The sequence below is a fragment of the Equus caballus genome, chromosome 27 (genome assembly GCF_041296265.1).
Source record: "Equus caballus isolate H_3958 breed thoroughbred chromosome 27, TB-T2T, whole genome shotgun sequence".
NCBI classification, from domain to species: Eukaryota; Metazoa; Chordata; class Mammalia; order Perissodactyla; family Equidae; genus Equus; species Equus caballus.
Genome location: NC_091710.1, coordinates 32,574,805 through 32,597,570, shown reverse-complemented (window position 1 = coordinate 32,597,570; position 22,766 = coordinate 32,574,805). Strand labels below are relative to the sequence as shown.

Here is a 22,766-nt window from a genome sequence, read left to right as displayed (position 1 = left end):
TCAGATCCCAGGCATGGACCTACACCACTTCTCAGCCATGCCGTGGTATCGACCCACATATAAAATCAAGGAAGATTGGCAACAGATGTTAGCTCAGGGCAAATCTTCCTCAGCCAAAAAAATAAAACAGGTGAAATGGAACTGGTGGTAGGGATACAGGACATCCACAGAATGTGCTGTTAAGTGAAAAAGCAGGCTTCGGATTAACAAATGTGCACCATGATCCCCTAGGGCAAGAGGATCCGATGGAGCAAACACAGGTTTTCCCAATTCTATTGATTTATGCCTTTGCAACTCAAAAGACAGGAGTGCGATTCTTGAGTTTCTGTGTTCTCCAGTGCCATCCCTGGGGCACTAAGTAAATGGTGCTATCAAGGTGTGGCCAGGCCAGGAGTAACAGGGATCAGTGGGGGGGGCGGGTGGAGATCTTGGCTAATGTCATGAATGTTATCCTGTCAAACATGTTCATTTATAAAATGTATAAATAAGAGTCTTGAAGTAATTAGACCAAATGGCTCAGTTTGTTTACTGGAAGGCAAAGTGGGATGTAGAGAAGGAGGAGCTTTTACTTTTTACTCTTATGTATATGTGTTATTTGAATTTTTTGTCAGCATATTTTCATGTATTACTCATTGAATAGCTTTATTGGAGTATAATATACATACCATAAAATTTACCCATTTTCAGTGTACAATTCAGTGATTTTTAGTAAATTTATTAAATTTAAGGGTTGTACAACCACTACCAAAGTCAGCTTGGGAACACCACTATGGGAGGCACCTGGAACCTCAAGGTCAAGTTCAGCAGCATTCCAGTGAACTTCCTCGTGGCAGGAAGTGGGGAGCCAGTTCCCTTAGGTACCGCTAGGAGAAGAACAGATTCCCTGCTTTCATGAGAGACCTGAGCACCACTTCCAGAAGATCATCCTGGCTTCCTCTAATTCCATCTGTGCTATCAGCAGTGAGATTCCTGGAAATGAGATGCTCATTCCTGGAGGATAGAGTGCACACCACGTAGACGCATGGGTTCTGGGGCTGGACAAAGCCTTTAAGGAACAAGAGCTATGAAATCCCCAATCTCCTGGGTAATAGACAACTTTTCTCTAAAGGCTTCTCTCCCTATGAAGGTACATGTTGGAGAAACTGACCCTTTTCACCTTGTGTCTAACCCCTTTTCTGTGCCTTTGCCTGTCCATCCATCCTCTCACCAACAACTCTCTCTCCCAGGAAGAGGAGTGGCCCATCCAACTGGTCATAACCCAGGACACCATTAGACTACATTTTTTTCCACTGAGTGAGGTACCTCTGTCTCAAGATTGGCACATTCCTCTTGTTCTTTCTCCTGCCACGGACAAAGTCTGTGCCTTCTCCTCTTCACCAGCAACTGCGAAGGTCACTTAGTGCGGGGATTGCGCTATAGATTGTAGCTCTTTTAGGTTCCTGGGTAGGAAGCTGAAGGTCTAAGCTGTCCAGCCCAGCTCTTACCTAAGAGCCCACTGTAGGGAGGGAGCAGAGGCGTGCTCATTTGATGGATGTTACTGACACCCTTGGATGAAAATCCCAGTCCAAACCTCCCCACCCCCATTGCACTGTATGTGACCCCAGAAAACCAGGGGAAGAGGTTTTAGCAGGGGCTCCTGGGAATGTGTCTGACTTACCCAGACACCCTGGAACTCCCCTTGTCTGCCTGTCCAAACCCAATTGCCAGATACAGGGTCTCAGTAGCTCTGGATTCTGGTGGTGGAGGATCCAGCACACATTTTCTCTAGCTAATTGGTCTCGTATGGTGCACTCGGTTGGTCTCTGTGCCACTCACTGTGCAGCAGGAAAGACAGCTTGGGTGGACATAGCTGTAAATAGACTAGAGGAGACTTGAGGTAAGCCCTAATGGGGAGGGGGCTGGTCTGAAATCAGTCGTTACTTCAAACCCTCCCTGCTCCCATTCTCTCCTTGCATTATGCATTTACAGCTTTCTACTTTCCAGCATTTCTTTATCTACGGATCAGATGGAGCCGATGTAGCATAAGCGAGCAGTATGCATAGTGGTTGAAAGCTGTGTTTTGGTTCTTGAATGAGATCTTGGAAAGAGGCATCTCTGGATTAGGGGTAAATCTTGCATTTTCAGGTTTTCTAGATAACCATTTATTGGCATGTTGGTTTTAAAAAATGGCTAGAAAAATTGTTTGACTTTCCTTCCATCAAGAGGCAGGGTCTTTCTTGCCTCCTGTTGGATCTGAGTCGGCGAAACTGCTACAACCAATATAGAGGAAGTGCCGCTCTGTGACTTCTGAAACGAGCTCATAGAAGGGGGTGGAGCTTCCACCTTGTGCACTGGAATGCCCGCACTGGAGCTCTGATCTGTGTTGTAAGAAATCTGACTACTCTACTGGAGAGGGCATGGGTAGATGCTCAAGGCGACAGTCACAACTGAACTCTGAGCCGACAGCCAGCATCAGCTGCCAGTCATGTGAGCAAGCCATTTGGATGGCCAGCCGCACTGAACACATGACAGCAGCCCAAGCCAACATCGACTGCAACCACACAAGACACCCCAGGTGAGAAGTGTCCAACAGAGCCTTTTCCAGGTTTCTGATTTCCAAATTCATGAGCAAAATAAAGTGGTTGTAGGTTCACACAACTGAGTTCTTGGGCAAATTGTTGTAGTAACAATGATAGAAATCAGACAGTTATGGTCTGTGGGTTGTTATGATGGCAGATCGAATGGAAGGCGGGTCAAAGGGGACAGCCTGTATCAGGTATTCCTGAAATGGCAGTCAGTCCAAACCTCTTGCAGGAGTTTGCAGAGTTTGACTCACTGTCTTAGGTGGGCCCAAGAATCTCCATATTTTTAAAATTATCTCTGATAAAAAATTTTGAAGTATTTTTATCACAATAGTGATAGATGCACCATACAAAAGGAGATAAATCCCCCCTCCTTAGGATTCCCTCCTCATCATTTTTCCCATTTTCCTACCTATTTCTGCATATTTATTTCTCTAGGTGAAATCAGGATCATGTTGCCATGTTCCTCCCAAATCCTGTTGGTGTTTTGATTTAGATCACATTAAATGTATAGGTTAATTTATGGAGAAATAATATCTTTTCAATATTGAGTCTTTTTTTATCCAAGAACACAGGATGTCCTTCTGCCTTTGTCAAGTGCTCTCGTTACGTCCCATGCTTCTGGTTTACGATTTGGGGAATTTGTACCAATGGAATCTGAAACAAGCAATCCACAGATCAGCATTGGGTAACCACTGATTTGTAGCATCTTCAACTGTTTATTTCTTCAATCTGGCCTTGAAACACAATGCTTATTTCCATGATTCCAGGAGAATGTGAGGTCAGCAAAGTTTCCTAGGATTCTGTGAACTGGGCTGGACCCCCTTGTTATGGATGGGCAGGGGTGTTCCAGCGGTGGTCACTCCTCATACACTCTTCTGTTACAGCCCTAATCACCCGTGCTTAGGCTGTTTCGGCCAGCCCGCTCCCACTAAGCAGCCATCCTGATTGCTCCATCCTGTCCTTGGCACAAAGCAGACTTTCAGATGAAGGACACTCCCTGTCTCTTACCACTCAGTTCTTCCTGCCAGTCTCTCTGCCTAGAGAAACCAGGTTCTTAGGGCTTCCTATTAGCCTTCTCCTGTCACTGACCTTGAGTGGCGTCCAGGGAGCCCATGCTCACTGATTTGGGGGCCAGTCTCCACTACAGACATTACTAAACAAGCAAGATGGTCAAATGACCCAGATCTTCTCTCTCCCCCTTCCAAGTCACTGTAGCAGCACAGTTTTCAAGGAAAAGATGAACCAAGCCAGAGGTGGTTGGAAATGTATTTATTTTTCTTCAAATGATCTTTTTCAAGCAATAAATAAAAACAGACATGTTGACTTTTCTAAAAAAACAAAACCAAACAAAAAAATTCCCTAAACTATATACATCCTACGGAAATACAAGCATATCAAATGTAGAAATGACATCACTCTGAAAGATGGGGCTATTTACAGAAGTTACAAGTATTGCATTGCTCTGTCTTGAAGAAGCCTCTTCCTCGTGTGACTCATAAACTCTGAGGAAGGGCAGGGTGCTCCTGGGGGGAGGGATATCTTCAAAGAGGAAAAACATCAACATCCAGACACTGTATTCAGTTTCCCAACAATGCTGCACAGATCAGCTGACTTGCAAGGGGCATGAAAGGGTGCCCTGTTCAGGAGGTCACGTGCTCCTTGAGCTCCTGAGAGAAACCATCTTGTCCCTCAGCCAGGCTGGGACTGGCAGTGAGACTATGCTGAGCCAGTGACAAACTCAGGCTGTGGTTTCTGTGAGACAAGTCAACTCTGTGTTATGAAGACCCAGCCTCCAACAGCACCTTGCCATCCAGAAAGCAGTTCCCCAAATTGGTTACACATGGACAGCACTTGGGCGCTCTGAAACATACTGATGCCTGTGTCCCTTCTCCAGAAATGCTGGTTTAATTGGTCTGGGATAGCCTAGGAGCAAGGTTTTGAAAGCTCCCCAGTTGATGCTAATGGGCAGCCAAGGTGAACCACTGCCTTAAAACTACCGGCTTAGAGGCCAGTCTAACAGCCCCTTCCCCTCACACCTGAATCAACCATCCTACCTCCCTCTGGCCGCCTTCCCAAGGATTTTAAATGTTTCCTCATGGCTTCCCAACTTCGTTGAAAAGTCTGGAATCCAGCTGGAATGAGCACCTGAGGAAAACGGCATCAGGAAGGGAAAGACCGCAGCTGGGAGCTCCCGGCCACCTGCTCATGAGCAGCTTCAGCCTACTACTGCTCCGTGGGAGAGGAGGCCCATTTCCCTGAGGGCTCCACCAGCACCCTTGGGTCACACAAGATTCCAGGAGGGAACTGGCAGCACTCCCCAGTCTCTATAGAAAGATCCAGTGAGTCTACAGCCTTTTGTAGACAACAGCACAGTTGATAATCAGTGCAAGCGGCAATGCTTTTTGGCCATTACAGAAATTTCACGTCACCAGAAATCATTCCATGGGAGGGATTTCTGTTGAAACCCACTGGACTGACCCTGCCATGGTGTCTTCCTTAGAACACTTCTAAGTCATTCAAGAGGCTTCTGATGGGAGAATAACGACCCCAAATCCCCTTTTCCAATCAAGCCAATTTCCTATTTAATTTCTAAGAGTTTGGGGACTCATGCTGTTATCAAGTACAAAGAAAATGGCTTTATAAATAGCAGTCTGACATTGTGGTGAAGACTTGACTTGGAAAGCAGGGGAAAGGCATGTCTGGGGCTGGTCCTGAGCTCCGACTGTCCTTGTGGTTGGAATCCAGTCTGGGAAAGCAGGATACGCAGGTTTTGGCAAGTGTAGACTCATTCTATAAAAAGTGAATCTGTTCCAGGCTTCTTGCCCTCCCCTCTCTGCTGCTGGAACCCATCACTCTTTCAGCTGCAGAACCCACTTGACTGCATTCATCACAAAACAAGAAGCGACTTCCAGGAGGCACGGAAAAAATGGGAACGTCCAACCGTGCCGTCTCTAAATAGGACCATTGTCCAGGAACCCCAACCCCTCCATGGCTTACCCCTCACTATTCAGCCAAGCAGCTCCTGGGGAAGGAGGGAGCCCCAGGCTTTTCTCAAAACAGGAAGCGGGAACTTGGGCCTCACCCAGAGACGGGCTTGACAAAAGGCAAGACAAATGATGCCAACACAGGTTTATGTTTCTGGAAGGAAATGTAACCAACCTGGTCCTGTCTGGGATGCCAGGGTGAGAAAGAGCATTCCAACACTATTCTGACATTGAGGCTTGAAGTTATTTACGGGTGAGCAAGAATGTTCATTTAGATGTAGATTCTCAAAGGGCTAAAAGAAACATGCTCTCGTTTCTAGACAAGTTTGCAATTACCTCTAATCTGGCACTCTGTGACAACACTGTTCCACGACACTACAAATGAAACGACATGGAGCTTGTTCCCTCCTCCCTCCCCCCAAGTCCAAACCACAGAAAACATCCTTCTTCCTCCAAAAGCCATTCCTCCATTTGGAAAGGTCCCTTAAGATGGCATTATCCCATGGAAGGATTCCACAGTGGCACCCAAGTGCCCTGCATGCCCGTCACGGAAGCCCAGCAGCCAGCTCCCAAGCAGAGTCTGCCCGACTCCTCACTCACGCTCTTCTGCCATTCTAGCCCTCAGCGAGACCTGAAATGTGGTGTCCACGCCCCTCTTTTTATTCAAAAGAGGGCCTTTAAAAATATTCACCTAAACTAGGAATTTGAAGAACACAAGAATTTCTTGGTATAGAGTAAACCCCCTACAATTAAAAACTCCAATCTATGCAAAAAGAGATGGTGCTTCCACTTAGAAAAGGATCCATTTCCGACCTGTCTCTAGTTAGCTGGTTTTCCCAATGGCCTTGCCAGATGATTTGCTGTGGGAAAATCTGAATTGCACCCAATTTTTCAGGAGCACCATATATGGTATAGCATTTATCACAGATGGTATACAAGTCCTCAGGCAGGCCTGTAAGCAAATGCTCCCACCGCCAAACTGAGTTACCGATCATCAGAGAGAGAAGGTGGTATTGTGGTTTACGGCATCAGTGGTCTATGTGCCCAGAAACCAGCTTCAAAAGCAACTAAAATGTCATCCTTTCCTTTCTTCCTCCTCCCACCCGCCCTGGCCTGCTTCTCAGTGGCACCCAGTGCAAGCTGATCGTCATGCTAACTGGTCCACATGGAGGAGACACCACTGACTCCCTCAGTGCTTTGAGGCTCGCAGGCTCTTGTGCTCGGCTGATGGACATCAACATAAATACATCCTAAATCCACTGTCACTAGACTCCTTGTACTTACATACTCCAAGGAAACTCTTAATAAATACTTTTATTTATTATTAAGCATAATTATTCACCTGTGGGTGACTCAGAAAGGAAAATCATGTCCTCAAAGATTTCTTTAAAAAAAAAAATTCCTCTAACTAGGAAAACAAAAAGGGACCAAGCACAGAGAACCAGGCACTTCCGGCAGACCTGTTTTCTTCCGGTTTCTTTCCCTCCCGCCCGCCCTCTCCCCGTAAATCAAACTGGGTGCGCACGTTTGCCAGGATCTGTGGGTTTCATAACTTCAAGCCTTACTGCTTCAAAAAATGAGGTAACAAATTCCTATCTGAAAAGTAAAACTGACACATAAACCAAACCAAGGGCTCCCCTGCCTGCTGAGGCAGCCATTATTGCTGTAAGTTGGAGTGTTTTGTTTGTTTGCTTTTTATATGTATTCAGTCCTTATTGCCATTCTAGCTGGCCCCATGGTTGGCCAAGGAGAAATGGATGGGAAGGAGCTTGGTCGCCTGCCCCCAGCAAGTCCCGACTTGCTGCCCACACATGGCCCACCTAACCCTTGCCAGAAGCCGACTGGTTTTGGGGTTCCCAGAGTGGCTCTAACAGCTGGGGGAGGTGGTGATGGGGCTGTGCAGGTAGGGCAGGCTGCTGGGGGCCGAGTGCACACCCACGGAGACTGGGAAGCTGAAGACAAACTTCGAGGTGGGGGTGGGGGTGGCCTTGCCCCGCTCCCGCAAGGGCCCGGAAGGGCTGGCGGCCTCCACGGCACAGGACGTGGCCAGCACCTGCGACTCGAACTGCAGCAGCTGCCCCATGAAGCTGAAGTTGGGCGAGATGATGCTCCGCCGCTGCTTGACGAACTCAAACGCCTCCTCCAGCCTCACCCGCTTCTTCATCATCAGGTAGGCCAGGCAGATGGTGGCCGAGCGCGAGATGCCCGCCTGGCAGTGCACCAGCACCCGCCCGCGGCAGTCCGTCACCGCATCTGGGGCAGAGAGACGCGATTAGTGCCCTCGGCGGTCCTGCGCCTTCACCTAACGGCAGGTGCAGGGGGCCTGAGCCAGAACGCGGGGTGCGGGAGGATTTGAGAAGCATGGAGGATGGGACACTCCCACTGAGGGAAGAAGCGTTCTCGGCTGAAAGGGGAGGGAAGAAACCCACGTGGGAGGGACTAAAATATCCTAGCATTCCACCCCTTCTGGGATATTTTTGAGACTTAACTGAAGAAATGCACTCCACTTAGGAAAAACTTGTGCTAAAGCCAGTTAAACCCCAACACACAGTCAAGGATTTCCATTTGCAGAAACAAAACCAACGACCCATTTCTCCCTTTCTTTGTCTTCCTCCTTATCCCCAAAGCCTTATGGGTCTAGAGACCTGAAGACACGGAAGGAAAGGTTATTGGCTCTGTAAGCCAACAGTACTGGCAGACGTGGGAGTTTGTCTTCCTATCCCCACCCAACGCAACATCCAGTGGGCAGGCCTTCCTGTGGAGGAGGATGCAAACCGGGTACACCCTGGATACAGCATCTCCTAAATCCCTCCTTCAACACATGAGTTACAACTGGTTCCCTCTCATCCTCCCCACCCGACCTGGGCCCCGGGACCCCAGCCAGGGCCAGCCTACCGATATACTCGATGGCTTCCATGAACCAGGAGCTGATGTCAGCCTTGTGGTTGTCTTCCACCGGGATGCACTTGTACTGATAGTGTCCTTCAAAGTGGTTGGGGCAGTCGGAGGAGACGTTCAACAGGGCCGTGATCCCCAGGGCGTCCAGCATGTCTCTCCGGGCTGCATGGTAGGCACTGCCGAGGTAGAGGAAGGGAAGGATCTCCACAGGACCCCCCTGCACCAGAAAGGGAAAACAAGGGCCCCCAGGCATCATGAGTGTGGGCAGCTAGGAAAAGGGCCAGTGGGGGGCTTGGGCCGGGGGGAGGGAAGCCAGCCTGAGGTGGGCTTGCACAGACCCTGGGGAGAATGCCTGTGGACACAGCCTTCCAGGTCTCCCCTCATCCACAGGGGCTCCTGGAGGGAACAAGGGGCTCAGTGGGACGTCTCCAGCCTTTACACTCCACTCTGCTGTGGGCAGAGAAGCCAGGACAGGGAAAGTTTTGGGGGCCCCTCCCATTGGCTCCAGCAGCCTACCTCCCCTGTGATGAATGGAGGGGCAGACACGAGGCTGGCTTGCCACACTGTGACATTCAGAGCTTGCACCTGCTAATCATCAAGCTATGTGTTTTGTGGTTTAGGGACTTATGGTTGGGTAAGCCTTCTCTTGGCACGTCAAAAGCAGACACCAGGGGCCGGCTCCGTGGCCGAGTGGTTAAGTTCGTGCGCTCTGCTGCGGTGGCCCAGGGTTCGGATCCTGGACACGGACATGGCACCGCTCATCAGGCCACGTTGAGGCGGCGTCCCACATCCCACAACTAGAAGGACCTGCAACTAAGATATACAACTGTGTACAGGGGTTGGGGAGATAAAGCAGAAAAAAAAAAAAAAAACAAAGATTGGCAACGGTTCTTAGCCCAGGTGCCAATCCTTAAAAAAAAAAAACAAAGGAAGATTGGCAACAGTTGTTACCCCAGGTGCCAATCTTTAAAAAAAAAAAAAGTTAAAACATGAACCTACGCCAGACTCAATTAAAAAAAAAAAAAAGCAGACACCATGTCAGCCTCACAGACAAGAGGAGGGACCTTGGTAAAATGAAGTAATGTTGGCTTAAATTAATGACAGTTTTCTGAGTCAGGGCCACGCGAGTGATCTGGGATTTGGGGAGCAGAATTGCTGGACCCCATAAATTCACTCTCTCTCCATCTAAATGAAAGGGCTGGAAGGGGTGGGTTTGTAAGAAGTGTGGTAGCTTGAGTTGATTTTCTTAGGGGAGGGTTGGCTGACCATTTATGTCCATTTGGTGTTTACAGTTGGGTCGTACATGAGGGACAAGCGGACTGTTGTAGATCAGGGCTGGGGGTCCACAGGCCACTCCTTCAAAGGAGGGTGTCTCTCAGCTTCCTACATGGCGGGTCACACCCTTCCCACTCCAGCCGGCCTCCTCGCTTGTCTGCACATAACTCTAGTGGCTACTCAGCGAGTTATGTCTTTATATATTTTTTGAAAGCAAGGGTACTAAGAGAGGGAAGGGGAAGAATTCCAAGGAACAAATGGAATTTATTCCTAACCCACCTAACATCCCACCCCATACTCGCGGTTCACCACGTTCTCCCCAAGTTGAGGTACTGCGTCCAAAGCCCGTGAAAAGCAGAGCTCTGAACAGAAGCCCCTCCCAACCTGGTCGTGCAGGGGGGTTCCACAGGAGCCGCAGCCCAGGTCCAAGGACTCGGGGTCGCTTGGGGACACAGCAGGTGGGATGGCTGCCAGGGACTTGGTTTTGGAACAGAATTCCGGGTATTCGGAGGAAAACCTCTCATAGCCACCTGTAAAGGAGAAAGAAGCAGGTTAGGGGCATCACTAAGCCAGCAGGAAACCGGGAAGCGCTTGAATCCTACCCAGGACTGAGAGCAGTTGGGAAGCTGGGGCTGGCTGGATCCACATTTGCCACTGGGTGGCGCTGTGGACCCAGAGATACAGGCTATGGAGTATTTTTCAGAGATGCAGAACCCACATTTGGTCGCGGCTAAATCCTGAAGACTGGCAGTAAAGCTTTTTGGACGAGACTTTGGTATGGGATGCAGATACACAAAGCAAGCTGTGCAAGGGGTATGCAGAAGGGACTTTTTGCAGAGGAGCTCCGTAGGGTGATGACAAAGCATGAAAGAGGGAATGGCCACTGTGGGTTTTCATGAGTGCTTGGGCAGCCTGCAGCTGGGCCCTGGGACCTGCAAAGCTGTCATCCCCCAACTTCAGTGCTTCCTCTGAAGAGGTCCTCCAATGTGGGAGAGAAGGAAAAAAATACCCTGGCACCAGCCCTTCTGGATCTCAGCAACAGAACAGATGCCAATCGCGAGGCCTCGTGAACAGCTGTTCCATCAACAAGGAGCCAAAACAAGAGGAAACAGGCTTAAATCTAAATAAATCCCTCTTGCTACATACAGGTTTGGGGCAAAGGAGGATTTCCTGACCTGAGAGTTGCTAAGCCCTGGAATGGTTATCTACGGGATTATCTTCCGGGGAAACGAGTCTTTTACGTAAAAAAAGATAAATGGCCAACTTATGGGGAATAGTGTTAGTGCGAGCAGGGAAGTGCCAGCTGGGCGGGGATGGGCAGAGAAACACCGAGAGAAGAGACAAGAGGACAAGGCGCTCAGCCTGCATCTCTGATTTTCTTGCGGTCTCTGGGCCCTTGCTCTGTGGGTCACTTACCATCTACTGTCAGTATTTGGCCCTGCTTGCATTTTTACTTTTGCAGTTTCTGTAGGACCCAAGATGGATTATAAATTAATTCAGCAGATGAAGAGGGTCAAAAGGTACAAAATTCCAGTTATAAAACAAGTCAGTCCTGGAGACGTAATTACAGCAGGGTGATTATAGTTTATAATACTGTATCGCATATTTGAAAGCTGCTAAGAGAGTAGATCCTAAAAATTCTAATCACAAGAAAAAAAAAACTTTTAACCATGTATGGTGACAGATGTTAACTAGACTTTTATTGTGGTGATCATTTTGCAATATAGACAAATATTGAATCATTACATTATACACCTGAAACTAACATAATGTTATATGTCAATTATACACCCCCCCCAAAAAACCCGCAAACTTACGTAAAAATAAATTAATTCAGTAGGGCCTGCAACCACTGAATTCATTAGTGGAACAATCACGCTAATGGACCCATTCAACTGACAGTCATGTATGTAGCTGGACCTTTAAATCCTTACAACAGAGCGCTATGGTGCCACTGTTCCCTGTAATGGTTCAGGGTGATCTTCCAACATGCAGCCATGTGATGGTTAGTCAATTACTTGCCCTGAATCCCAGCCCTAGAAACAACGGCCTTGGAGAGGAAGGCAAGTGATTCTTTGCCACATCATAAGGCTTACAGAAACAGGGCAGACATTTTTTCCTCTCTGACCGGAGGCTTCTCGATTCCCCTCCACTCCCTCCCTCAGGATATAAACGGATCTCTCTCTGGTCACAGGCCCCCGCTCCTGCTGAGTCATAATGACCAGCCTCCCTGGATGGAAAACCTGCTGCAGGGGCCACCACTGCCAGTTTCAGACGTTCCGGTGCTCTTAGAGGTCCTCTCATCGCAGGGGCACCCCTCCCTGCCATTATCACCCTGTCACCCCCCTTATAAAGCTGCAAACACTGCTGCCCCAAATGCAGTGGACAGAGCAGGGCAGAAGAAGAGCCAGCAAACGTCTTGAGCTGAAGTCCCTGCCATGGGCCTCTGGGCCAAGAAACTTCAGCAAATGCTCCCCTTTGGAGAAAGTGGGAGGGGAAATGGATGGATCAACAAGCCATCACTGAACGCCTACATAAAAATCCACCACTTTTTACTCCAGATAGCTCTATAGGATTTGGAATCTTTTTAATAAAATGATCCTTGTGTTAATTTGAGCTATCAAAACACACTTTTTTCAAAGAAATGTAAGGCATGAGTGGTGCCCCCCAAAGCTTATCACCTAGACAGGCAGAGAAGCGCGACCCCCCGCCCCCCCGAAAGTGGGTGGTGGAGGCACAGGAAGCCAGGGCCAGGTCCAAGGTCACCGAGGAGAAGCACCTCTGAGGGCAGGAAGGGGAGGAGCCTCACGGTGGTTGAGAGAATGCTCTTCCCATCGCTGAGCACACAGCCTTTGCAGTGAGACTCAGAGGTCTGAGCTGAATCCCAACCACCCGGTGAATCATCAGCTGTGCAGCCTGGGGCTGTCACTGAACCTCTCTGAGCCTCCTCCTCATCTGTAAAATGTGATGAAACAACCACATGCGGCATCCTTCAAGGACTGACTGGGACAGCCAGCACTCTGCGCCTGGCCTCGGGGAGACTCATAATGAAGGTCTCCTTTTATGGCACCTACAAGGGGACTCCAGCATTACTGCCAACTTCCAAGACTTTGGACAGCTTCCTCCTCTAGAGCTTTACTTATTTTTTTCCAGTCGGAATCTTGAGACCTAGTAGTTAGACAGCGGAAGTGTGGGTACGGCGCTTCCTGAGCTCAGCGTCCTTCCCAGCCAGGGACATCCGCTAGCTCCCCATCGATCATCAACCAATCCCGTGGAGGGATCCCCAGCTGACCCTTGAGGGTGTGGCAGATGGGGGCGCAAGTGGCCCAGCGGGCAGGACAGAGGTGACCCAGAGGCCAGACCAGGCCTGAGGGAGATCATTTGTCATCTCCCTCCAGGCTGCTCCTAACAGGACAGGGAGACAGCAACGGTTGGGAAAGCCACCATTAGAACGGAGCAGGAAAAGGATTACTGAAAGGTCACTTCCCTCCGGCGATCTGAAAGGATCTGAAGAAGCAGATTAGCCCAAGGAACGGGAGAGCACTGGAGGGTGGCATCCCTGACGGGGGGCAGCAATGAAGGGGGTTCTCTCTCCTGAGCTCCCGCTAGCTTTTGAGGTTCTGTGGCTGGTTGTTACAAGGAGCATCCCCAAAGGAGCTCCTCTGGCGGGGGCCAGGGCCGGGGAGGAGCAGACTCTGCGATGCTGGAGCAGGGGCATGCAGGCCAGGCGGCGCAGATGGAAGGGGACAAGTCAGGAACCACGCCAGTCCACACCCCACGAGGCCACCCCCCAGGAAGTCATCTCTGGGTATCAGATCCATGTGAATAAAAATGACAGCCCACTAGGTACCAGGCTCGTTCCATCCACATGTCCAACCAGCAGCCCTTGAGAAAGGCCTGACTAGCCCCAATTTTACAGAAAAGGGAACTGAGGTGCAGGGCAGCCCCCAGGAGCAGGACCGGCATTCAGCCCACTGGCCTCAAAGCTGACTTTTTTTTTAAAGATTGGCCCTGAGCTAACATCTGTTGCCAGTCTTCTTTTTTTTCTCTTCTTCTCCCCAAAGCTCCCTAGTACATAGTTGTATATTTGTAGGTCCTTATAGCTCTGCTATACGGGACACTGCCTCAGCATGGCCTGATGAGCGGTGCTAGGCCTGCACCCAGGATCCGAACAGGCGAAACCCTGGGCTGTGAAAGCGGAGCATGTGAACTCAACCACCTGGCCTCGGGGCAGGCCCCATCAAAGCCACTTCTAATGTGGCCATCAGGAGCCCACCCAGCTGCTTGCCCATCTCTGCCTTCCTGGTGGTCCCTCTCTAAGGGGTCTCAGCCTGCTGGTTTCATCACATGAAGACACAGACCCTTCATGCAGAAACAGAAATGAGCTGAAGAGGGCACTGCTGACATTTCACCAAACGCAGCTTCTTTCCAGTGCTCTCTTAACTACAGGTTCTCAAGAGGGAGTCATGACCAGCATTTTTTATTTAATGAAATAGGATAGAAACTACTAGAATGCATCGCACTAAAAAGGATATAATTTCATGGACCTCTGGTTTCAGGTGTGTCTGTATCCCTATACTGGGTCATGATGGAGAGCAGCAGGAGCCAGATTTAGATCACCAAGTGTGAGCCAAAACTCATGAGAGGGAAGGCTTATTCCCGCTGTACACACAGGCTCCTGCAGGTGCCACGTGGGTCGAACTCCCAGCCTGCGCTGTGGGGGGCTTGAGCAAGCACATTCCCTCCTGAACGGTTTTACCACCCTCAGAATATAAGAATTTCAGACTATCATCTCTAAGTTCCAATATTCTGTGATCCTAAATGTCCATGATCTACTTATTTGCAAACTACACACTGACAGCCGGTACCCAATTCTGCATTTCCGTCTTCTGAATACAATTTCCTAACAGACATACCAATGAATTCCACCCGGTTTTCCTACATCCTGTTGAACGTAATTCCGTAACAGATATCTAATTTTGACCTGTTTTTCCCATGTTTCTTATTTAATAATAGACTTTCTAGTCTTAAAACTCCCATTTTCTCATCTGAATTTGAAAACTTGAAGTCTAGGGGGAAAGAAAGAAATGTAATTTTTCACCCAACTTTCTTGAGGAGTGCCACATCTACAGTCCGACTCCCTGCTCTTTTCTCTTTCTCACACCCACTCGCACAGCAAGGCAGTTTTCAAAGTTTACTGCAAAGGATGACCCGCTGGCCACGAGTCCTTCCACCCACCTCCCGTCCAAGCAGGGGTAGGAGAGTATGTGTGTGAAATGGCTCTCGAAAGGCTTTCTGATCGGACCACCATAATAGGACTCTTAATGGGGTCTGTGATGGGGAAGACTGTCTTTTGGTGGTGATTATGGTCATGGATCTTAATATGGCTGCTGCTTTTTTCCCATGACTCTCAACACTCAGAATATCATCAGTTCACAGACAGGCTTATGGCCTTGATCTCCAGGGACCTCTTATCAATACAACGCAAACACTGACCAGCAAGAAAGTGTGCGGTCATTTGAAGGTCATTTGCCTGAGAACTTCCCTTGATGTGGGTGTTCACTCAGTAAGTGCCTGTGGGAATGCTGAGCTGTATTTAAAGTTTACCTGTGGGGGCTTCTTGCCTTGGGCCTCCACGCACAGACCTCCTGCAGGGCTGGGCCAGCTGGCTGACACCTAAGGCCACCCTGAGCTGGATCTTGTTTGCAGTCCCTCCGGTCCCTCTGTACTATCTGCTGCCTTCAGCAAGCTGGCTTCCGTTTGAGAGTGAACTTTTCTTCCTGCCAAACTTCCTCTTCGGTAGGTGGAAACTGCCTCCCAGTAAGGAAACCGGCTATCTGGTTTCAGATGTTCTCATTTTTTCATGGAATTTCTTGGCTCATTAAAAAGGCTCCTTAAAAACTCCCTCTCTCAGTTCTGTGCAGCCCATCGTGGTGGGGACAGCCCACCTCTCCTATAAGCATCGAGGACAAGCCCAAGGGAGCTGTGATGGGCTTAATGACGATCAGGTTCTCACTCAATTTACATGCAGAGAAGCATCCAGTCCAAATGAGGCAAAAATGAGTGAGTTTGCTTCATTCGTTGTAATTCTTTAGTGAATTACAATAGGGGTTAGAAATTACCTTTGAGGCCTACTATTTTTTATAATTCTGACACTCCCAATCTTTGGCTGTCATGGGCATTGTGTCATATCTGCCAGAAGAAAAGCCAGTCCTTTTCCCTCTGAGAGGAAGATGCGAGCACTGTCAGCTCCCCACCCCCACCCCTGGACGATGCTGCTCGATGCCACTGACCTTCTGGGGGACTGGGATGTGCTGGGCAAATGGGGATAGAGAGAAAAGACAGATGAGAGTCAGAGTCGTCGCCAGGGCTGCCAGTCGAGCCCCACCCTCCCATCCACACCCTTCATCACTGGCCTTGGTGGCCGTTTTCTGCAGAAAGTGTAATGTCAGAAGCAGTCCGGTCAGGCCTGGGGACTACGGGGTACGTGAGGCCCGACCTGGAGGGAGAAGCTGGACTATCTCGTTGATCCTCCCAATTTCTCAAAAGAGCTCCAGGACCGCTTTTAAACCAGAACTTGAATAAGGACTGACAAAGGTCATGAGCTGAGATGAATTTCAGACAGGAGGAAAGATAAGGTTTTTATTCCTGAAATCGTCTATGTAACAAACTGATTTGTTATTTGGGGAATATGGGAGGTAAAGAATGACTTCTATTAAGGTTAGAAAATGCTCTTTTGGTCTTTCTTTAATGACCAGGGGGGTCTGAAAGCCTACTCCAAGGGTTTATGAAGGAGAGAGAAAAGCATTTCAAAGGAGATGTGTACTGTGCTGTAATGAAATTTGGAAAGCTGAAATTTCTAAACTGTCACTAAAAATGCCTTACAGGATTTTTAAATAAAATGAGCTGGAGGAGAAAAAAAAAGATTTACCCCAATGGAAATCTTTTCCTAGCAAAAAGACCAGAAAATGTAGTGATTTGGGTTACTGCTTTTAGCAAAACTTGGGTAATATGAGGAAATGTAAAGGCTGGGCAGCATTTGATTGATATTAAGTTTCCTCTTAACTATGAATTCTTGCCTGTGGCGTTAGTCATTAACTACCTGCAGTGAGTAACCAACTGCCCAAGTGACAGAAATAGAAAAATCAGATTTTTAAACAGAATTAGCTGGTAGAATTAGAAAGCCCATGGCCAGGAAGGATAACAGAACCTCTGAAACATTCTTCTGTTCTTACTGTCCCCCCAGGACTGCGGACACCCAACAATTCGTCTTCCACTGGCTTCACTCTGACCACTTTTACTCCACACCCGCCATCACTCATCAAATGAGACACACAGGCCCATTAGCTGCAAAATAAAACGAACAACTCAGGTGGGAACCAAATTACCCAACCCCTAATCCATTCAGGCATTTACTAAAGATAATCTAAGGGCTTTCGTCCGCGTTTCCCTTTAGTTCCTGCCCCCAGGCCCCCTCCCATGAACCCACCTTTCTTCCCTTCCACCGGCTTCTCCTCCAAGGCACCGAGGAGGCCTGGCTTTCCTCCCGGGCCCTTCCCGCGCCGGCGCGGGAGCAGACGCTGCCCTGTTTCTGCTTGCCCACACTAGGGACGGCTCCTCCTTAGAGGGCAGAGACCAGGAGCAGGAATTTTGTCAAGACTGCCTCTGCTTAGCCCAAATAGGAAAATAACCTACCACCTCTACAGAACAAGCTGGAAGACCCCCGCCCCCCACTTCTGTGAATTTTAGGCGACTGCTACCAAAGGCAGCCTCCCTTTGCTTATCAAGACCCAGCTCGACCTCTCCTGGCTACTCCCGGGGCCTGGTCCTGAGAAGACCGAAGGGCGACCTGCCGCCCAGGCGACATCTCAGAGGGTAGCGACTTTGAGACGCAGAGGGTCGCCCTCCCTCGGCGCCAGGTCAGACAACAGGAGGCAGTGCAGGCCTCGAGAAGAAACAGCCCTGAGAACGAACACTCCTTTTCCGTTGGCCGGGCACCTCGCCAACCGCCAGGGGACTGTCATTTTCCCCGGAGCTAGTCTCCCAGTCTGTAAGGTAGCATTTGCCTCGCGCCAGCGGCTCATCCGCGGAGCGACTCTCGGAAACGATCGGGCTCCGGGCTCTCCCGGTGGCTTTCGGGGGGACCAGGGAGGTGCCACGAGCCGGAGTAGGAAAACCTTCCAAATATGCCTCCCTCTCCGGGAGCGGGGTCGAAGTGTCCGCTCGCCCCGGAGCCCAAGGGCCAAGGTCCCCGAGCTGCCGCTCTAGGGCAGTCCCCTCCAGATTTCTTCCCGGAAGAAAAATAAAATAAAACGAAGCCAGACTCCACGTGGGTCGGCCCTACCCCGAGAAGGGTCCTGCGTTCAGAGGCCCCCGAAGGAAGGCGCGCGCGCGGGCTGAATCCGAAGGGACTCGAAGGCAGCGCGGCACGGGGAACATCCCAGCCAGCCCCAGCCACTCAAAGGGACTTTCGTCCCAGAGAAATTTCTCTCATCGTTCCCACGAGCGCCAGCACCCGGCAGGGGAGGGCAGGCGTGCTCAACAGCCTGGCCCCCCACCCTGGCGTCTGACAGTAGTGGCCACGGGAGTCCGCTGGCCGTACGCCCGCGGGGGGCCCCCGGGCTCAGCGCGCCGCCCAGGGCAGGCGAGGCCGGCCGTCCCCAGCGCCCAGCTCCCCCGCTGAGCGGCCGGTCTTTCCGGGGCAAGCCCCTTCCTGGCACTTTCTCTTAAAGCGCTTTGGGGAGAAGGGAGGAGGTCTGGGCTCAATCGGAGGTGCAAAACGCAGCCCCTCCCAGAGAAAGAAAAATCAGCAAAATCGCCTTAGTGGTTCAACCAAAGGTCAACAGCAGCATTTCCCCAGCAGCTGACAGGTCAAATGGCCAGGAAACAACTGCCGAGAACAAAGCCCCCCGCTGTTCACCAGGGGCAAACCCGGCTCGTCGGCACTGAGCAGTTTTGTTGTGCTTTTTGGATGGGGCGATGGGGAGAGGTTTCCGCCCCTCCTCCCTCCACCATCTCCCTTCCTCTCGGCTGAGCGGGTCCGGAGAGGAAAGAAAAGGAGGGAGGGGGCGCGGGGCGCCTGGGGGGAAAGGAGCGGCTCTTTGATGGCCCGGGTCTGAAACGCCTATCGGCTTCTGAGGCTAGGACCGTCTAGGGCGCAAGAATGCGAGGAATGCGGCGGCGGGAGGAAGGGGCGCAGCGCGACAGGGGGCGCCCCTACCCCTCGCGCCCTGCTCGCTCCCCCTGCCCACCCCGTGCCCGAGTCGCGGAGAACCGCCGCCCGACACCGCCGGGCAGGTGCGGCCGGCGCACGGTCCCCCAGTAAGTTGGATAACGCCCGGTCCTTCTGGGGTTCTGACTTCCAGATTTGACAAGACCTCCCCTCCCCAAAGAGTTTCTCCAGGGTTCACTTAAATCAAGCACGCGCCGCCATCTGATCTTCGAGAACCGTCTGTGAACAAAAGGTCGTACTTCTCCGCTGCCTGAATTTAAGAGGTACCATGCCGCCTTGCGTTTCCCAAATACTCAGACCTCCTGCGCCCCGGCTCCCGGAGCCTGGATCTAGCCCGAGGCAGGAGTTGGCCACCTTCCAGGTGGAGCTCGGAGTTGGGCAGCAGGAAACGAGATACAGAACGCTCCACACAGGGTCTGCAAGCCGATCTCCCCTTCTGCATTGACCGAGGGCTGGTTCCCAGTCAGACCGGCAGGGTCCATCCCACCTCGGCGCTCACCCTCCTTCACCCACTTCGCCACCTCTTGGGTTCTCGGGGTCCGACTCAGTGCAGGGCCCGAGCCCGCCAAACCGATAGGCCTAACCTGTCCCCACTCGCACAGTGGCACTTCCCGGGACTCGAAGGTGGGCAACGCAGATGGGTCGCTTCGCCCCCGAGGCCGGACAGTTAGTGAGTGTAAATACATGCAGAATCGCCCTGAAGGGTGCGGAATTACAGGTGACGGAGGAAACGCGCCCTCACCGCCTCTGAGGACTTCAAGAGCTCGCACTTGCACACCGACACGCACAAAGGAGTGCGCAAGGATTCCCGCAGCCACGAGGCCCTCCGGAGACTTCCTCTGCCCGTTACGGCCCGGCCGCCAAGCCCCGCTACACCTAGCCTCCAGCTCGCGCCCCGGCGCCCGCGGTTACCTTTGAGCAGGCAGATGTCGGTGCGCTCGGCGTTGCGGCGCAGCGCCTGAACTACCAGAGACACGGTGCTGTCCTCGCGGAGGCTCTCGGCGCGCGGGCTGCGCTCGTCGTAGACGATGACCGCCGAGTAGAGGCCGGAGCGCAGGCGGGCGCGCACCTCCTCCTCGGCGGGCAGGATCTGCTCCAGGCTCACGGAGCCCTTGGCCCGCCGCCGCACGATGGTGTTGCAGCGCACGTTGACCGAGCCTCGGATGTAGCCCGCGCTGTGCGCCAGGAACGGTCTGCAGTCCAGGAGCAGGCACTTGCCGCCGCTCGGCAGCCCCAGGGCGCCGTGGCTGCTGCTGCCGCCGGCGCCGCCGCTGTTCTCATCCCGATTCATCAGCCTTTTGAGCACGCTGCAGTCCATCTCCCGCAGCTCCTCCACCGTCACCATGGTCGCCGGGAACCGCGGCTGCTGGGCACGCAAGGAGGCAGAGGACACCCGGGCCAGCTGGGGCGGAGGAAGGGGCGGGCGAGGGCTACGGGAGGGCGCGTGCAGAAGTGCCGCAAACTTGGCCCCCAGGGGCTCCCCCGGGCGAACCTCTTCTCTCCGGTCCCCTTCCTCGCGCAGTCTGGCGGTTACATAGCAGTCCGAGCGGCCACGGGCGCCCGGCAGCACGGCGCGCGCTGGGGGAGGCGGCGCTGGAGGGGAGTGTGTTTACGGAGAGGACCACGGGCTCCCTTCTGTTGTTGCCTCTATTGTATTTTGCCGGCCGTGCTGCTCCAGCCGCCGCCGCCGCCGCCGCCGGCGCTGCGGTTCCGGCCGCCGGTCCCCACCAACAGTCGGAGCTCGGCGCTCTGCCCCAGCCAGAGTTTCCTCCTCGGCTTAGAGATTTATTAATGCTCCTCGGCTCTCCCCCGGGAGGGGGCAGATTCATTACTACCTCTCGAGGCCCCGCCTCTTTCCATTCTGGGCCTGGCGCCCTCCCCCGCCCCGCGCGCTCTCTCCCCGCCCCATCCCAGCTCCCCGGGCCCCGCGGGCCCCTCCTCCTGCCCCCTCCCCGGCGCGTGAATGGAGTGCCGGCCGCTTGCGCCCGGTCACGGGGACTCGACGTCACAAAGAGCGGAGTAAACAGGGCGCGCGGTGCTCGCCGGCGGGCCCATTCATAAAACCGAGGGCGAGAGGAAGAGGGAGGCGGCCTCCGCCCGGCAGGCGGGCTGCAGCGCCCGGACTTTGTGAATGGAGCGGGCGGCGCCTCCCCGGCCTCCGCGGCTCGTGGCCCGCCCGGCGCGCGTGGCCGAGCCGCCCCTCCACCCGGCTGCGGCGTTCGGCGTTCAGAAAGTCGCCAGCCGAGAAGCCGGCCTCGAGGAGCCAGCGCTCGGTTGGGAGGTTTCACCCCTTTTTACCTCCGTGCTCCCCCGCTGACAGCCTCGCAGGTCTGCGCCGGGGCCCGAAGCGGAGAGGAGAACCGGGCACCGCTCAGCAGCCGGCGGGCCGGGGACCTCCTCGCCCCGGGCTCCCCGAGCGCGTTCGGCGCGGCCAGTCTTTTTTCAAATGCAATTCCTCAGACTTCAGCTTATGCATTAGCGTGATCGATTTTCACCTTAAGCCATTAAATCAGCTTTATAGCTTCCCGAGGAACGTGGGCAAGCCCCAACTTAGAAGATGAAAGAGCAAGCCCTCCCGCCCCGAAGCCCGGGAAGAGGAGCGAGGTGTTGGGTTTGTTGCTTTACGACCCAGGGGGAGGCATTAATGGCCGGAATGTTGTGCCCCTGGAGGAAGGCGGGGTGCCACTCCCTTCCACGCTTCCTAAAGATGTTGATTTAACCCTGGTGGTGGGGGGGAACCCGACGTTTTCGGCTTTTGGAAAAGTCGTCACCCCCCTCCCGCACACGTGTGAGTCGTCTTCTCAGGAAATGACTCCACATTCGGTGCGAAGCTCAGACCCAGAGAAATGTACGCGTCAAGTATTTAATAAGCTCTGGGGCCGATTCAGGCTTCTTTGCTCCCTTTTTCCAGGTCATGTAGCCTTTCTCCCGCCCCCAGTTTTACTTATGCATTTAATTTCCCAGAGGCTGCTTTTGGCATGGGGTTTGCGCGCGTCGTGGTGGGGACACGACAGAAGGCAAAATTATTCGCCCGACATCTTGCCAAGTCTTGTTAGTGAGAGTGAACCGCCGAGAGGGGCCTCGGGGGCGGCGGGGTCGGGTCCTCCCCTCGGGGTCGCGGGTGGAAGCCGCCGAACCCGCGGGGTCCCTCCCGCCCCCGACTCGGCCTTCCGCTCTGCCTTTGTTCCAGGCGGAGCGGCTCTCCGGAGCTGTCACCTCCGGCCCCCAGGGCCACCCCTCCACTCCCTAACCCGGCCTTAGGGGACCTCCACTTCCGAGGCCTGCCCTCCCACTGCGCCCCGAATCCCGCGACACCCCGGGCCGGGTCGGGTGAGCTGTGAGGGGCCCCGCTCAACCGAGGGGATCTTCCTCTTACCTCTGTCTCCAAAATGGCTCAACACGGCACTGCACTGATCCTGTCTCTGGTTAGAATTTAATATTTTGTTCATCACGGGTTTTGTGTTTGCATTAATTTTAAGTGTTTAAAAAAAGCATTGCATTACGATATTATTTATTTTGACTGCTGACTTTTCGGTGCTCCCTTAAATTTTGCGCCCACGACGCCTTCCTCACCCTAGTCCCAGCTCTGGAAGGAGCCACAACTGCGCAACGAGCGAGGCCTCCGGGTGGCGGAGCTCGGGCTCCGGGCCCTCTGGGTAGGAGGTCAGGGGCCAGAGGGGTCGGTACTCCCTCCCGAGGGCAAAAGGCCCCTCTGTCCGGTTTCTCATTCTGCTCAGGTGGCTGTGAGGCTTTCCAAAAAAAGACGCGCTCTCCTTGGTACCCCAAGCGTGCGCCCTTTCCAAGGAACCCCCC

At 52.5% G+C, this 22,766-nt stretch overlaps 1 protein-coding gene and 1 long non-coding RNA gene across 3 annotated transcripts in view; one reads left to right on the top strand and one right to left on the bottom strand.

Moving 5' to 3' along the window:
• Positions 1-3,818: 3,818 nt before the first annotated feature.
• Positions 3,819-20,896, bottom strand: DUSP4 (dual specificity phosphatase 4). The gene is made up of 4 exons (XM_001915791.6): positions 19,866-20,896; positions 10,106-10,251; positions 8,444-8,663; positions 3,819-7,801 (listed from the first exon to the last, which is right to left on the bottom strand). Exons 1-4 carry the CDS (start codon positions 20,296-20,298, stop codon positions 7,416-7,418), a joined length of 1,185 nt encoding a protein of 394 aa, XP_001915826.2. The 5' UTR covers positions 20,299-20,896; the 3' UTR covers positions 3,819-7,415.
• Positions 18,940-22,766, top strand: part of LOC138921110 (uncharacterized) — a 67,175-nt gene continuing 63,348 nt past the window's right edge. Inside the window, exon 1 of one of the 2 annotated variants that reach the window (XR_011433396.1) lies at positions 18,940-19,042. This is a non-coding gene — a long non-coding RNA (uncharacterized lncRNA). Of the gene's footprint in view, positions 19,217-22,766 lie in introns of both variants that reach the window. The other variant, XR_011433393.1, reaches the window with a different exon arrangement.